Below are 14,704 nucleotides of genomic sequence, written 5' to 3'. Positions count from 1 at the left end.
TAGGACTTGCCGATCAGAAGGTCAGTGGTTCGAATCCCCGTGATGGGGTGAGCTCCCGTTGCTCGGTCCCTGCTCCTGCCAACCCAGCAGTTCGAAAGCACGTCAAAGTGCAAGTAGATAAATAGGTACCGCTCCGGCGGGAAGGTAAACGGCGTTTCCGTGCGCTGCTCTGGTTCGCCAGAAGCGGCTTAGTCATGCTGGCCACATGACCCGGAAGCTGTACGCCGACTCGCTGGGCCAATAAAGCGAGATGAGCGCCGCAACCCCAGAGTCAGCCACGACTGGACCTAATGCTCAGGGGTCCCTTTACCTTTACTTTACTTTAAGGTACGACACCAACCAGGAAGTGGCACATAAAGGGGCAAAAACGGAACCCCAAAGGCGTGAAAATGGTGCAAAAACAGTGTCGTGCAATCCCAGGAGCCTTTGCACCGGCCTATGGAAAGTTTGAACAAGGAGGTTTAGAGGGAGCTATTGCGGTGGAGTTTTGGTTTTCTAAAGGGTTTACAGAGGTTTAGAGCAGGCTTCCTCAACCTCAGCCCTCCAGATCAGGCGTCCCCAAACTTGGCCCTCCAGCTGTTTTGGGACTACAGTTCCCATCATCCCTGACCACTGGTCCTGTTAGCTAGGGATGATGGGAGTTGTAGTCCCAAAACAGCTGGAGGGCCGAGTTTGGGGATCCCTGCTCTAGATGTTGTTGTTTTTTGCCTACAACTCCCATGATCCCTAGCTAGCAGGACTAGTGGTCAGGGATGATGGGAATTGTAGTCTCAAAACATCTGGAGGGCCGAGGCTGAGGAAGCCTGGTTCAGATTTAGAGTGTGTTTGCAGGCTTTTTCAATGGTGTTTCCCAGTAGACACGACTTCACTTACACACTGAAGACTTCCCTACATTTTCCTTTTCTTTTCTCAGCTGATGCAGCAGCAGACCGTCCTCTCGGCATCTCATGGAAGCTTCGTCAGCCCAAGCCTCACCTTCTCCCCCTGCCACATCCAGCAAATTGGCACCGTCAGCCTAAATGGCTTGCCAGCCACTCCTGTTGCACAAACCTCAGGTGCGTATCCTTGGTATCAGGGGTGGGGAAGTTTTCCCAGCCTGGGGGTCACCCTGCCTCCTGGGCAAGCCAGAGGGAAAAGGGGACAGAGCAGCCAACGAGATTTTTCCCTTTGTACTGTTGTAAACAAAATCTGCCCTTCTTCCCTGATGGGGTATCCATATAGAGTTAATAATAATAATAATAATAATAATAATAATAATAATAATAATAATATCATCTTTATTGTCATTGCCCCCTCTCGGGGACAACGAAAATTACTTGGCTGCTCCATCCACCCAGGTAGGGCACTCCACACAAAATCAGAACAACTATAAAAACACTAATTGAAATAATACAGTATAATACAGCAAGGAAGATTAGATGACTTTCAAAGTCCAGGTTTCCCCTTCAGGGCCGAGATCGCTCTGGAGAAGAAGCTGTTCTTGAGACGGCTCGTTCTTGTCTTCATCGTCCTGTATCTCCGTCCCGACGGCAGGAGCTCGAAGAGACAGTGACCAGGATGCGATGGATCTTTTACTATGTCCAGTGCCTTCCTATGGCACCTTGTGGCATAAATCTGCTCTAAGGTGGAGAGTGGGCAGCCAACAACGCTCTCTGCCGCCTTAACAACTCTGCACAACCCCATCCTGTCCTGGGTAGTACAGCTTCCGTACCACACACATAAGTGAGCACGCTCTCAATGGCACAGTGAGAGAAGGCAAGCAGCAGTTTCTGCGGAAGATGGTTTTTCCTTAGGATTCTCAAAAAGTACAGTCTCTGCTGCGCCTTCTTCACAAGCCCCCTTGTGTTGACACTCCAGGACACTGGGTTCCCTATTGGTAGGAGAAAATAACAGAGGCCAACCAGAGAATATTGAGAAGCAAAGCAGCTCGTAAGCCTGATCTTTATTAAAGCTGTTGCAACAGGGTGCTCCCCTCACACGCAGGAAGATGGAGGAGGACCCAGAACCAAGGTGTGCCTGCCCTTATATAGACATTTTAAATTCCCCACCCTGGAGCTCAAGACCACCCCTCCATTCATCATATATACATCACAGAAGGGGTGTAGCCCAAGACCACCACCCCCCCCGCACAAACATAATATCTACATCACAGAAAAGGCGATCTACAACAGAAATTTGAGTGTGTTGTTGTTTTTCCTGTCTGCCAGGTTTTCTGATAATGCCTTATCTGATTGCCTTTCCTGGTAGTCTGGCCATTCCTTTTGATATGGTGATTACTTAATTCCTGAGACAATGGGAAGGTTCCCTCAACCCCTCCCTCCTTGCAGAGAAACATTTGGTCAGCTTGGGAGTCAAAATGGTTTCAGGGAGTCAAAATAGTTTCAAGGAGGTCTTCCTGTGCTTCTCCAGACATTGGTACATTTATGAACATTTATTATATATATGACCTTAAAATTCCATTACAGTATGCTGCTCCCCCCCCCCTCAGCCCCAGCTGCCTAATGATAGGGCTGGCCTAATGATAGATGCAAGCCAAATCTAGTAGGTTCTCCACTATATGACCAGCACTGACTTCGATCCAACAAACTTTAATATTTGAGGCGTTCCCAAAGTAAAGGAAGGATTGGACTCTGATAATAAAATACACACAGAGGCTTGAACCAGCAAGACTCTGGGAGGAGTGCATATAATAATAATTCTTGTCCACCCCTCGGCCCAGGTCGTTTTATTCACAAAAGAACTTTTTACACAGTGTATGTAAGAACCAATCAGATTTCCTCTGAGCATTTCAAAAAACCTCATGTGGGGACAAAGTTAAACTACAAAAAGCTAATTTAAGCATGCATACTTCTGGGGTAATTAAAACAGAACTAAAAAGGAAGAATGCATTCAGCAAACCCAGATGTCATAAACAAGCAATAAAGGAAGGAAGGAAGGGTAGTATTTACCATATTCTTGTGAACCCTCTTCCTGGCCCTAAGATAATAATAATAATAATAATAATAATAATAATAATAATAATAATAATAATTTATTATTTATACCCCGCCCATCTGGCTGGGCCTCCCCAGCCACTCTGGGCGGCTTCCATAGAAACCAAAAATACAGTAAAATATCACACGTTAAAAACTTCCCTGAACAGGCCTGCCTTAAGATGTCTTCTGAATGTCAGGTAGTTGTTTATCGCTTTGACATCTGCTGGAAGGGCGTTCCACAGGGTGGGCGCCACTACCGAGAAGGCCCTCTGCCTGGTTCCCTGTAGCTTTGCTTCTCGCAATGAGGGAACCGCCAGAAGGCCCTCGGCGCTGGACCTCAGCTTCCGGGCAGAATGATGGGGGTGGAGACGCTCCTTCAGGTATCTAAAGATTAAACTACATCAAAGCTAACTATCATCTTTATGACCCAGGATGCCTGATGCAACAACTGGCAACTGGGCTGCGTACGTGACTTGTGAAGGGAGAGAAATGGACAGTAGAGGAAATGGCCAGAGATGCAGAGGGTTGTGGGATTTGATCAGAAATTATTGTCAATGAATCGAACCCAGTCCGCTTTCATAGCGGACACAATGGCTTGATGCATATTTTATAATTCCTCATAGTATCCCAACACTCTGGATATTTGCACTCCTACATTACAGTGGTACCTCGGGTTAAGTACTTAATTCGTTCCGGTGGTCCGTTCTTAACCTGAGACTGTTCTTAACCTGAAGCACCACTTTGACTAATGGGGCCTCCTGCTGCTGCCGTGCCGCCGGAGCCAGATTTCTGTTCTTATCCTGAAGCAAAGTTCTTAACCTGAAGCACTATTTCTGGGTTAGCGGAGTGGTGTAACCTGAAGCGTATGTAACCTGAAGTGTATGTCGCCTGAGGTACCACTCTATTTTCCACAATCCAGATGGAGGCGGATTGCCGGTTAATTTTATATTTTCTGCCATGCGTGGTAGAGAATTCAGGACTTCAGACAGGTAAATGTTCTGACCTGGTACAAGGCAGCTCCTCTCCCTTTTTCTCTCCCTGGAGAGCTAGTTTTGTGGGAAGAGTATCTGTTTTTGCATGCAGATAGTCCCAGGTTCTTATATGGCAAGTTCTTAAAGAAATGGGAGTGCCTGATCACCTCATCTGTTTCCTGAGAAATCTCTATGTGGGACAAGAAGGTACAGTCAGAACTGGATATGGAACAACTGATTGGTTCAAAATTGGGAAAGGAGTACGGCAAGGATGCATATTGTCTCCCTGCTTATTTAACTTATATGCAGAATTCATCATGCGAAAGGCAGGGCTGGATGAATCCCAAGCCGGAATTAAGATTGCCGGAAGAAATATCAACAACCTCAGATATGCAGATGACACAACCTTGATGGCAGAAAGTGAGGAGGAATTAAAGAACCTCTTAATGAGGGTGAAAGAGGTGAGCGCAAAATATGGTCTGAAGCTCAACATAAAAAAAAACGAAGATCATGGCCACTGGTCCCATCACCTCCTGGCAAATAGAAGGGGAAGAAATGGAGGCGGTGAGAGATTTTACTTTCTTGGGCTCCATGATCACTGCAGATGGTGACAGCAGTCACGAAATTAAAAGACACCTGCTCCTTGGGAGGAAGGCAATGGCAAACCTAGACAGCGTCTTAAAAAGCAGAGACATCACCTTGCCAACAAAGGTCCGTATAGTTAAAGCTATGGTTTTCCCAGTAGTGATGTATGGAAGTGAGAGCTGGACCATCAAGAAGGCTGATCGCCGAAGAATTGATGCTTTTGAACTATGGTGCTGGAGGAGACTCTTGAGAGTCCCATGGACTGCAAGAAGATCAAACGTATCCATTCAGGCTGAGGCTCCAATACTTTGGCCACCTCCTGAGAAGAGAAGACTCCCTGGAATAGACCCTGGTGTTGGGAAAGACGGAGGGCACAAGGAGAAGGGGACGACAGAGGACGAGATGGTGGGACAGTGTTCTCGAAGCTACAAACATGAGTCTGACCAAACTGCGGGAGGCAGTGGAAGACAGGAGTGCCTGGCGTGCTCTGGTCCAGGGGGTCACGAAGAGTCGGACATGACTAAACGACTAAACAACAACAACAGTCCCAGGTTTGATTCCTGACGGCCCCGGTTGAAAAGCATGCGCAAAAGATGCCGCTCACTGTAGACAGTAGACGACCAAGCACCTGGTGTAAGTCCCCAGAGCTGTTAAAAGGGTACAGTATGGGCATGTCTTTAAGTTAACATCTTACATTAAAAACCTGACAGTACCAAACTATCGAAGGCTTTTCACCAAAGCCAGACTAAACGTCTTTGCTTCTGCAGTGTTGAGAGGAGTTCCCTACCAGGACAGACTTTGCTCGTGTGCTCAAGACATCGATCCCATAAAACATATTTTGTTGCACTGTGCAAAATATGAGCAAGCCAGGGCTGAACTGATATTACCCTTGCTGGTACCTTTCCCGGGAAAATCAGAGGCTCACTATGTCAGGTTCCTATTGGAAGACCGGACAAATGCTAGAACATTAGCAGTGGCCAAGTTTTTATCGGTGGTTGCAAGAACCAATGATCCCTATATTCTGAACAAAATGCTTGTTTAACCTGGAGGTAGGCTGTCTGAATTGTGTATTGCTTTGTAACGATTTGTTGGGTCTCTGGACCGTAATAAAGATTGTTGTTGTTGTTAAAAGGAAAGTTACGCCCACCCGCTTTTCTGCCTCTGATCTGCAGGGTTACACTCGCCTCCTCTCTTGGGCACGACTGCCATCCCGGGACTGGTGGCCCCCATCACCAACAGCTTCGCAGGAGTTGTCCCCATTCCTAGCAGCCATCCCACCTTGGAGGCCGTTTATACGAATGGGCTTCTTCCCTACACAGGTAGGAAAGGGGAAAGGTGGGGTGTGGGAAACAGGCACAGAGAGGAGGATACAGATGGGCAGCCTATGCTCCTCCCAGATGATGGTGGACTCCAACTCTCATCTCTCCCGACTACCATCTTCAGTAAACATGCTCATTCTAGTCCTCAAGGTTCTGAGTTGGTTGCTGGCTGTTTCGTTCTGATGTCTGTTTTGAGCAATGGTTCAAAATGCTGTTGGGACTCCCAATTTCCACTCCCAACTCCAATTCATTATTATTTTTTGGCTCGTTCACATTTTAGGACTTCCCTTCTTCTCAACAGGTCCGTTCCTTTAGAAAAATAAAATAAGATCTCTCCTCTTTTAGCCCAGAACCCATCGGTAGCAGAGACTATGCACCCAGCCTTCACCGGAGTCCAGCAGTATGCAGGTACTGTGCGCATGAGAGTGGAACTTGACCTGGGGAATACACACATTTTTCTAAGGCTGGCGGAAGCGTTATAGATTATATTCTAATTTCAAGATTTGTGTATTGCATTGATCAGGGCCAGAGGGGACAGCAAGGATGAAGGGCAGTTTCAAAATATGTAGAATGACTCACCTTAAGCTCACTGCTTTTGAAAACTTACAGAATTACAGTGTGTAATGGTTCTGGGGTTGCTTGTGCGTAAGTTGCTGCCACTCTTGGCTTGGTTACCTGGTTGAACCCTTTCTGTCTGGACAGCCCTTCACTTCGTGGCTGTCTCAGTCGCTAGCAGAATCCATCAGTGGGCGTTTTTTGAATCTCTTCCAGCAAAGAAGTTGTTTGACGCCAATTCTCCTCCTACTCTCCCTGCGCGGAAGTCTTCTGCGCAGGGAGGGAGTGGGCAGCGGTGTGCCCGTGCTCTCCCCGCTGGTTTCTGGCGAAGAGTCTTGGAGCCTCCTCTCCGATTCCCCCATCTGCCCCCCTTCTCCACTGGTGTTACGGGGATTTCCTTCCCCAGCAGATGGGCTGCCTCTCTCCCTACTGGGACCCTCTCCGGCATCCTTCCGGAGCCTTCCCTCCACCTATAGCTCTGATGGCAGTTCCCTGACACAGTGGTACCTTGGTTTGCATACGTCTTGGTTTGCATACGTTTTGGATTATGAACATGTCAAACCCGGAAGTGTGTGTCCCGGTTTGCAACCTTTTTTTGGATTACAACCTGTCAGGGGACTGCCATCAGAACAGGGGAGGGAGGCAGGAGGATACAGGGAGCGTCTGACGCTTCTGAGGAGCAGCTCCTCGTCCAGCGGTGGGGAACACCACACCTCCAGTGGAGAAGGGAAGGAAGGGGGCAGCCAAGCGAAGGGAGGGCTCAAAGATGCTGCTGAGAGCCCAAGCGCCTCACCTAGCCCGGCCGGCCAGGAGACACACATGCCGTTTCCATCGCCCAGCTTTCGCAGAGGGGTGAAACGTAAGGAGGGGAGGCGGAGATTTGGGGTGTCTAAGTTCTTATACTGGGGGAGGGGGGAACCGGAAGGGGCCACTCCCGGAATCTGCAAGTGGCTAAGACGGACATGAACTTTGTGGTTATGCTCTATAAATAGTTTGCACCAATAAAACCTGTAAAAGAAAGGTCGGAGTCCTGCCTGCTTACTCACGAGCAACCACCATCAGCACCTGACACAACCCCCCTTTTTTTATTACGAACAATTGTTTTGGGGGGAGGCCCCATTGGCGAAAGCGCACCTTGGGTTACAGCCTGTTTTGGTTTTGTCAGGGAACTGCCATCAGCTCAGAGGCAAGAGGTGGAAGGGCAGCTGGGTTACAGGGAGCCTCCGAAGATCGTGAGAAGCAGCACTTCCTCCGCGGAGGACGGAAGCCCCGCCTCCATGTGGGGAAGGGATGCAGGGCTCGGAGGATGCAAGGGAGAGCCACAGCACCAAGCATGAACAAAGCGCGGGGGGGGAGGCAGGTCCCCCTTTAGCCACGCCCTCTCTGCGCAGTAGGTTTACGCGCAGAGAGGGGAGGCGTCGGCTGGGGGTCATGAAACTACTCTGCTAGGGAAAGTTTAAGGACCACCCACTCTCAGATTCTGCTAGTGACTGAGCAAGACATGGAATTGAGACGTTCTGCACTGTAAATGTTTTTGCACCAATTATAACGCATTTGAAGAGACCAGTGGGGGTCTTGCCCATTTGCTCTCGAGGCAATAACAGGTTTACAAACGGACCTCCGGAACGGATTATGCTTGTAAAGCAAAGTACCACTGTACTTAGAATAGAATTGTAGAGCTGGAAGGGATCACGAATATCATCTGGTCCAACCCCCTGCAATCTTTTGCTCAAACCCAAAACCCTGAGATTAAGAGTTTCGTGCTTTAAAACCGATACACATACAGTAGAGTTTGACTCAGTTCTTAAACTAGTAGCCCACCTGAATGCACACAAAGTCAAGTGTGTGTGAAGTATATAAGATTGCAGAGCTATATGGACTTTCCATGAGCAAAATGGACACAGATAGATATTTGTATTGCGGTGACCTGAAATTCTAACTTGAATCTGTATGTTAGTAGCTTTATTTGTTGGTTTTTCCTTTCCTTAATTTGATTATTTTATTTGTTTGTGTGTTTTTTTTAAAATGCAAACTGTATATAGTATCAGGCTGAATTTATTGACGGCCTTTTGCTCTGATTTGAAGCATGTCGCATTTTTATTTCCGGTCAACGAAATTTGAAGAAAGAAAATTATGTTTTGAAAAACCAAAATACATGAAAAATAATCAAATGAATGCTCTGTCTCCCCTCTCTTTCCCCGCCCAGCTGTCTACCCAGCCACCTCCATCACCCCGGTCGCTCAGCCCATCCCTCAGCCCCTTCCAATAATCCAGCAGCAGCAACGAGAAGGTAAGTTGTCTTCTGCTGATGGGAGGGCATAGTTTTGTAGCCTTATTAGACTTTACCGATTGGTAGGGTGAGCGTTGCTCCCAGAACAGGGAGGAAGGAGTCAAATGACACCGAGATTTGGTTCAGAGAAAGAGTTTATTCTGCTCTCCGGATAGCAGAAGGCACTGCGTCAATCGGTTCACAGCAAGCACAATAACAAGAGAAATTGCATACAATATATATATCCTCCAGGCACCCTCTCCCCCCTTCCCCAGGAATCCAGACACGTAAGCTTATACACGTAAGTTGACATCACAGATGTTCCTGTACTCTTGACCATATAAGGGTGTTCCTGTTCCAGTAATCCTTATCTTGGGGTAAGAAGGTCACCAACTCTAAGAGCACTCCTGGCACCGTTCCTGGGGGGCTGACAAGGTCTGTGCGTCATTGTGGTCAGGATGTAAGATAAGACCCAAATGTGTCATCCCTGCTCCACTTTGGAACTGGCAAGGCCATTCATTAGGCGTCATGGACTGATAAAGGAAAGAGCTTTGTTTATACAGCTGTGTTTTTGTTATACATTTGTTCAAGAGCTCAAGTTAAGGGTTTTTAGCTAATGCACCCTTGGAGAAGGAAAAATGGGATTTGGGGGCCCGTTTCAGATTGACTGCACAGTCAGGTTTTTAGATTTGGGAAACCCATTCCTTCAGTTTGGTGGAAATTGCTTGCAGGAGGACCACTTGGATTCCTTCATGGTGGCCAGAGGTTTCCCCACCCCCCACTTAGAGGGATACAAGCCAAATAATGCAACAGGCTCAGCTCATAGTCACACAAGGGTGTTTCATTGCTGAATGGGGGGATTTGAACCCAAGGCCTCCCTGCTCCTAGTCTGATGCTCTAACCACTATGCCATGCTGCCTCTTTAACCGCAGGCCCCGAAGGATGCAACCTTTTCATCTACCACCTCCCTCAGGAGTTTGGCGACAACGAACTCATGCAGATGTTCCTTCCCTTTGGGAACATCATCTCCTCCAAAGTTTTCATGGACCGCGCAACAAACCAGAGCAAATGTTTCGGTGAGCGATCGAGGGAGGGAGGGAAGAGGGGCAGGTACAGGACAGGCAATTTGAAGCCCTCGGTTTGGAGAGGTCCTTTGCAATCTCCTTTTGTTTTAACAAGCCTGAGTGTTCTAGTCTCGTCAGCAAACCTGACCTGGAAAAACAATTTCTCAAAGGACCTGTTGATGGCATTTTACCATTGTACTGTGGAGAATGTATTAACTTATGGTCTGTGTGTGTCGTTTGGGAGTTGCACGGTCGGGGGGAAAACAATGCTGTCCAGGGTTGTAAAGACTGCGGAGAGAATAATTGGGTGCGCTCTTCCCACCTTGGATCAAATCTACGCTTCCAGGTGCCATAAGAAAGCTGCAGAGATAGCGCAGGATAGTGCGCACCCCGGAAATGATCTCTTTCAGCTTCTGCCTTCTGGAAGAAGGTCCAGGGTTATAAAGACTAGGACTAGCCACCTGAGAAACAGTTTCTACCCAAATGCGATTTTGGTTTTAAACACAGTGTAAAGTAGTCTCTATGGGAGTATATTGTATTTAATTATGCGGTATCAGAGTTTTTAGGGGGCTAACCAGACTGGGATAGCTGGCTTGTTGGTTTTTGAATGTCTGATGTAGATTTTTCCAATTTCCTTGTTCTGTATGGGGCAATGACAATAAAGATTATCGTATCGCATCATGTCGTATCTTTGCCTCCCCCTTTTATTCAGGCTTTGTGAGTTTCGACAACCCATCCAGTGCCCAGACAGCCATCCAGGCTATGAATGGGTTCCAGATCGGGATGAAAAGATTGAAGGTGCAATTGAAGCGGCCTAAGGACGCCAGCCACCCCTACTGAACTGTGCGTCTCTGCGATGGAAACTGCAGTCCCGCAGTACGTAAATGCCAGAATGTCGTGGAGTCCGGAAAGCTCCAGCAAAAGGGCAACCAAAGCGATACAAGGGACTGAAAGAACTCCCCTCAGAGGAAAAATTGCAGTGTTTGGGCAAGGCTTCCTCTGAGAATAGTGGGCATTCTCTCTCTCTTTCTCAACCGCCAACCATGGGGCACCTCCAGGGCTTTCGACCCCTTGGATCTGAACCAGGGCTGGATGAACCAATAAGCAAAATAAATTCCGTATTTTTTGCTCTATAAGACTCACTTTTTCCCTCCTAAAAAGTGAGGGGAAATGTGTGTGCATCTTATGGAGCGAATGCAGGCTGCGCAGCTATCCCAGAAGCCAGAACAGCAAGAGGGATTGTTGCTTTCACTGCGCAACGATCCCTCTTGCTGTTCTGGCTTCTGAGATTCCGAATATTTTTTTTCTTGTTTTCCTCCTCCAAAAACTAGGTGCGTCTTGTGGTCTGGTGTGTCTTATAGAGCGAAAAATACGGTACATGCTTAGGGCATCAAGGGAAGTACCTCAAAAAATATTCCTTTTCTGGATTTTTAACATTAATGCTCACCAATTGCTTGGCTGAGCGTTCATTATCTCTGTTGGAATCTATCCAAAAACCCCAATACAACAACCATGCAACAAGAGTTGTTCTGCCTGGCCTTTGGCTTGGAATCAACTTGATCCCCTCCCCCTCTTTCCTTTTTCCTTTTTCCTTTTTCCTTTTCTCCTTCTGTGATGGAACTCCTATTTGGGGACTTCCCTGGCTTTTTTCTGGCCCACCTAGGACCAGCCTGGATAGTTGGCCTTGGTGAAGATTTGACATTTTCATCCGCCAAAAGTTTTTGATTGGAGTTTCTACTGAAAAAGGCTGCATTTTAATGTTGTACTTAATCTTGTTTTTAAGTTGTATTTTAATCAATTGTTTTTATACCTGGTGTTAGCTGCCCTGAGCCCGGTCTTGGCTGAGGAGGGCAGGGTATAAATAATTTTTATTATTATTATTAAGGCAGGCTGGGGGCCTGATCTCCACTAGGTATAGACGCCAGATTAGTTTTGAGGATCTGATCAAAGGCTTTTAGAAAAAGGAGGAGGGGGAAAAAATTCGAATAAAGTGGAAGTATGCAAAAATAAGCATCACCTTCCATCTTACCGTAGGCTTCATTTCATTTTGAAAAAGTAAAATTTCACTTCACCGTTTATTATTATTTTATATTTTGAATTATATATGCATGGGGCACGAAAATATTTTAAGTGCTTGCAGCCTCTAACGGTTTCGATCCCTGATCTGATCTGAACGTGCATGCCCCCCCCCCCCATGTACAATGCGATCATGCTGTATTTTATCATATGGGGGGGGGGGACGACAGGTGTGTGACTTTGGCAACCTTCCATTCCAACCTCTCTCTCTCTTCTTCTTCTCCTTTAGGTGAAGTTAAGCATCCCCTCTTCCAGTTGATTTCGTTCTTTCGTTTTAAAGAAGGGATCCCCCCCCTGAACAATTCCCCACCTTCCTTGGGCGGAGTGGGGGGCAGGGGGAAGCCGACGACAACATACAAACCCAGCCAACATCCAGCAACAACGACACCTTTCACAACGTCCTCCTGAAAGGATTCACAGGGTGTTCATATGAGGGGGAATTCAGCACCACGGACAGCTGCCCCCAGTTAGCCAATGGACCAACCTGAAGAACTTGGTTGCATCGTTTTAACAGCTGGCTTTCTAATTTAAACCGCGTTGTGTATATAAATAGAAGAGAGAGAGAAAGAGAAAGATATATATATATATAAGGATATATAAATATATATTACAGCAACTCTATTTTTTTTAAAACGTTCGAAAGAAGAAGAGAAAAAGAAAAACCACAGGACCAAATTTTTCTTCCTTTCTACGGCGGGTGAGTCGATGCGAGACGACAGATAGTGCCTGATCCTCGAATGGCGTCGGAAAGGGCCTGGGTCTTTTCCCCCCCAAGAGCTCTGCTGGGTGCAAAAAGGAGAAGCTGTTTTCGCCTTGGCGTCCGGGACGGAGTGCGGACGAAGGGCCAGGGCGCCTCTTTGAAGAAGGCTCCGCGGATGAGGGCAGGTAGAAGAAGTGCCTTCGCGGCGGCATTTTCGTGGCTGCGCTGAAACGGAAAGAGGAAAGAGCACAGCGGGGCGAGGGGGGGGGAAGGCTCTCCTCCTCGCCCCCTTCCTCAACAGCCAAATATTCCTGATCAAATGGAGGGCTAACTGTTTAAAAAAAAGAAGAAGCAAGGAAAAGGAAAGGAACCTATTGATAAGGGTTACAACACTGCCTCCAGCAACAGACTTGAATTTTATTTTATTTTTTACTGTTCTGCAGATAGCCGATGTTTCCAGCGTGTATGAGTGTGTGTGTGTGTGTGTGTGTGTGTGTGTGTGTGTGTGTGAACTTGCTAACCCAAGAAGATGCAAGCAAAATATTATTGCAGAAGAGTTCTCTCTTCAGGGGAACAAATCAAACAGTATGCAACTGATACACGTGTCTCTGTGTGTGTGTGTGTGTGTGTGTGTGTGTGTGTGTGTAGATATACATATATATATATGCATTGCAGAGGGTTATTCCTACATTGAACTATTCAGCTCTATGATTCTGTATACACAACGCAGCTTAGAGACTTTGCACAGCCCAAAGGCATGGCTGATTCTTGGAAACAGAGATCTGGAACGCCAGCCCCCCCACCTCCCCACCCAATAGCACACTGCCTTTCCAGACCCTCTTCCCACTTCCCATTCTATCTGCATTCAACTATTCCAATCCCCCCCCCCCAAAAAATCTGTTGTGCATTGATTGATCAGACCAATACCTCATCTGCCCAGTGGACTGTTTCTGACAGTGTCCAGCCTAAGCGCACTCACAAGCAGCAGGGCATGAAAAGACTTGCTTACACACACACACACACACACAACTCCCTTTGGTTGCTGAAAGGTAGACTGCCCCTGTCTTTGGAGGTTCTTTTTCCCCCAAATTTCCAAATTTTCCAAAAAAAAACTTTAAACAAACAAACAAACAAATAGACAAACGAACATAAATCTCAACCTTATTTAAACCAAACTCAGAAACATTGTTAAGTGACTTCCTCGTATCCCCCTGGTTGAATTTCAGTGTACAGGAGAAACTCGAAAAATTAGAATATCGTGGAAAAGTTCCTTTATTTCACTAATTCAACTTCAAAAGTGAAACTAATATATGAGATCGACTCGTGACATGCAAAGAGAGATATGTCAAGCCTTGATTTGTTATCATTGCGATGATCATGGCGTACAGCTGATGAAAACCCCAAATTAACAATCTCAGAAAATTAGAATATTCAAGGAAATCAGCAAAACAAGGATTGCAAACTGAGCAAGACTGGACCTCTGAGAAGTAGAAGCACATCTCGCTTTGCATGTCATTAGTCGATCTCATATATTAGTTTCACCTTTTAAGTTGAATTACTGAAATCAAGGAACTTTCCCACGATATTCTAATTTTTCAAGTTTCACCTGTATATCATTTTAACGGTTTTCAAAACCGTTATTCTTATAAAATTAAGTTAATCATGTAAGATCTTTTTTTTTTCCTTTCCAGTTCAGCATTAAACATATTAATCCATCACATTACATATTTAAACCCTAAGCCTATCTGCTATTTGCAAGCTTCTCCAATTAATTTTGTCCTTGGAGGTTCTGTTTGGCTGCCATGTCCAAAAAAGCTGCTTATTAATCCTCCCATGAATTTGTTTCATTCTTAGAGGGGACGGTGGCACGACAAACTGCCCCTTCTGCCCCGTGTTTCTTTTATTTTTATTTTTTAAAAGCCAGCTGATCTAGCAGTCTTAACCGCCCTTCAGATTGTCTTAATTGCAGGGTCATTCAGAATTGGTTTTCTTGCATCAGACTGAGAGTCCTGTTGGCTGGTGAGTTCTTAGTTGCCAACCGGCTGCATCTAAGTGCATCTCTGTTGCAGGGGGCACTGGAGGGCCCGGCAGGGCCTTAGTGCCATCAGCCCCTTCCCCAGTTGGAGGTATAAATGCTTCTGAAAACTAGTTGCTCGAAACCACAGAAGGGGAGAGTTGCTCTTGTGCTCG

General features: G+C 46.6%; 1 protein-coding gene across 2 annotated transcripts in view; it reads left to right on the top strand.

Moving 5' to 3' along the window:
- Window positions 1-12,658, top strand: part of CELF5 (CUGBP Elav-like family member 5) — an 82,072-nt gene extending 69,414 nt beyond the window's left edge. For both annotated transcript variants that reach the window (XM_081846281.1, XM_081846280.1), the window contains exons 7-13: window positions 914-1,055; window positions 5,704-5,850; window positions 6,196-6,258; window positions 8,612-8,695; window positions 9,607-9,750; window positions 10,451-10,614; window positions 12,044-12,658. In XM_081846281.1, the coding sequence (XP_081702407.1) occupies window positions 914-1,055; window positions 5,704-5,850; window positions 6,196-6,258; window positions 8,612-8,695; window positions 9,607-9,750; window positions 10,451-10,578 (708 nt within the window). In that variant the 3' untranslated portion in view covers window positions 10,579-10,614; window positions 12,044-12,658. The remainder of the gene's footprint in view (window positions 1-913; window positions 1,056-5,703; window positions 5,851-6,195; window positions 6,259-8,611; window positions 8,696-9,606; window positions 9,751-10,450; window positions 10,615-12,043) is intronic.
- Window positions 12,659-14,704: the final 2,046 nt, after the last annotated feature.

This window comes from Podarcis erhardii (assembly GCF_964252035.2).
Source record: "Podarcis erhardii genome assembly, chromosome: 18".
Classification (NCBI taxonomy): domain Eukaryota; kingdom Metazoa; phylum Chordata; class Lepidosauria; order Squamata; family Lacertidae; genus Podarcis; species Podarcis erhardii.
This window is presented reverse-complemented; position numbering and strand designations above follow the sequence as displayed.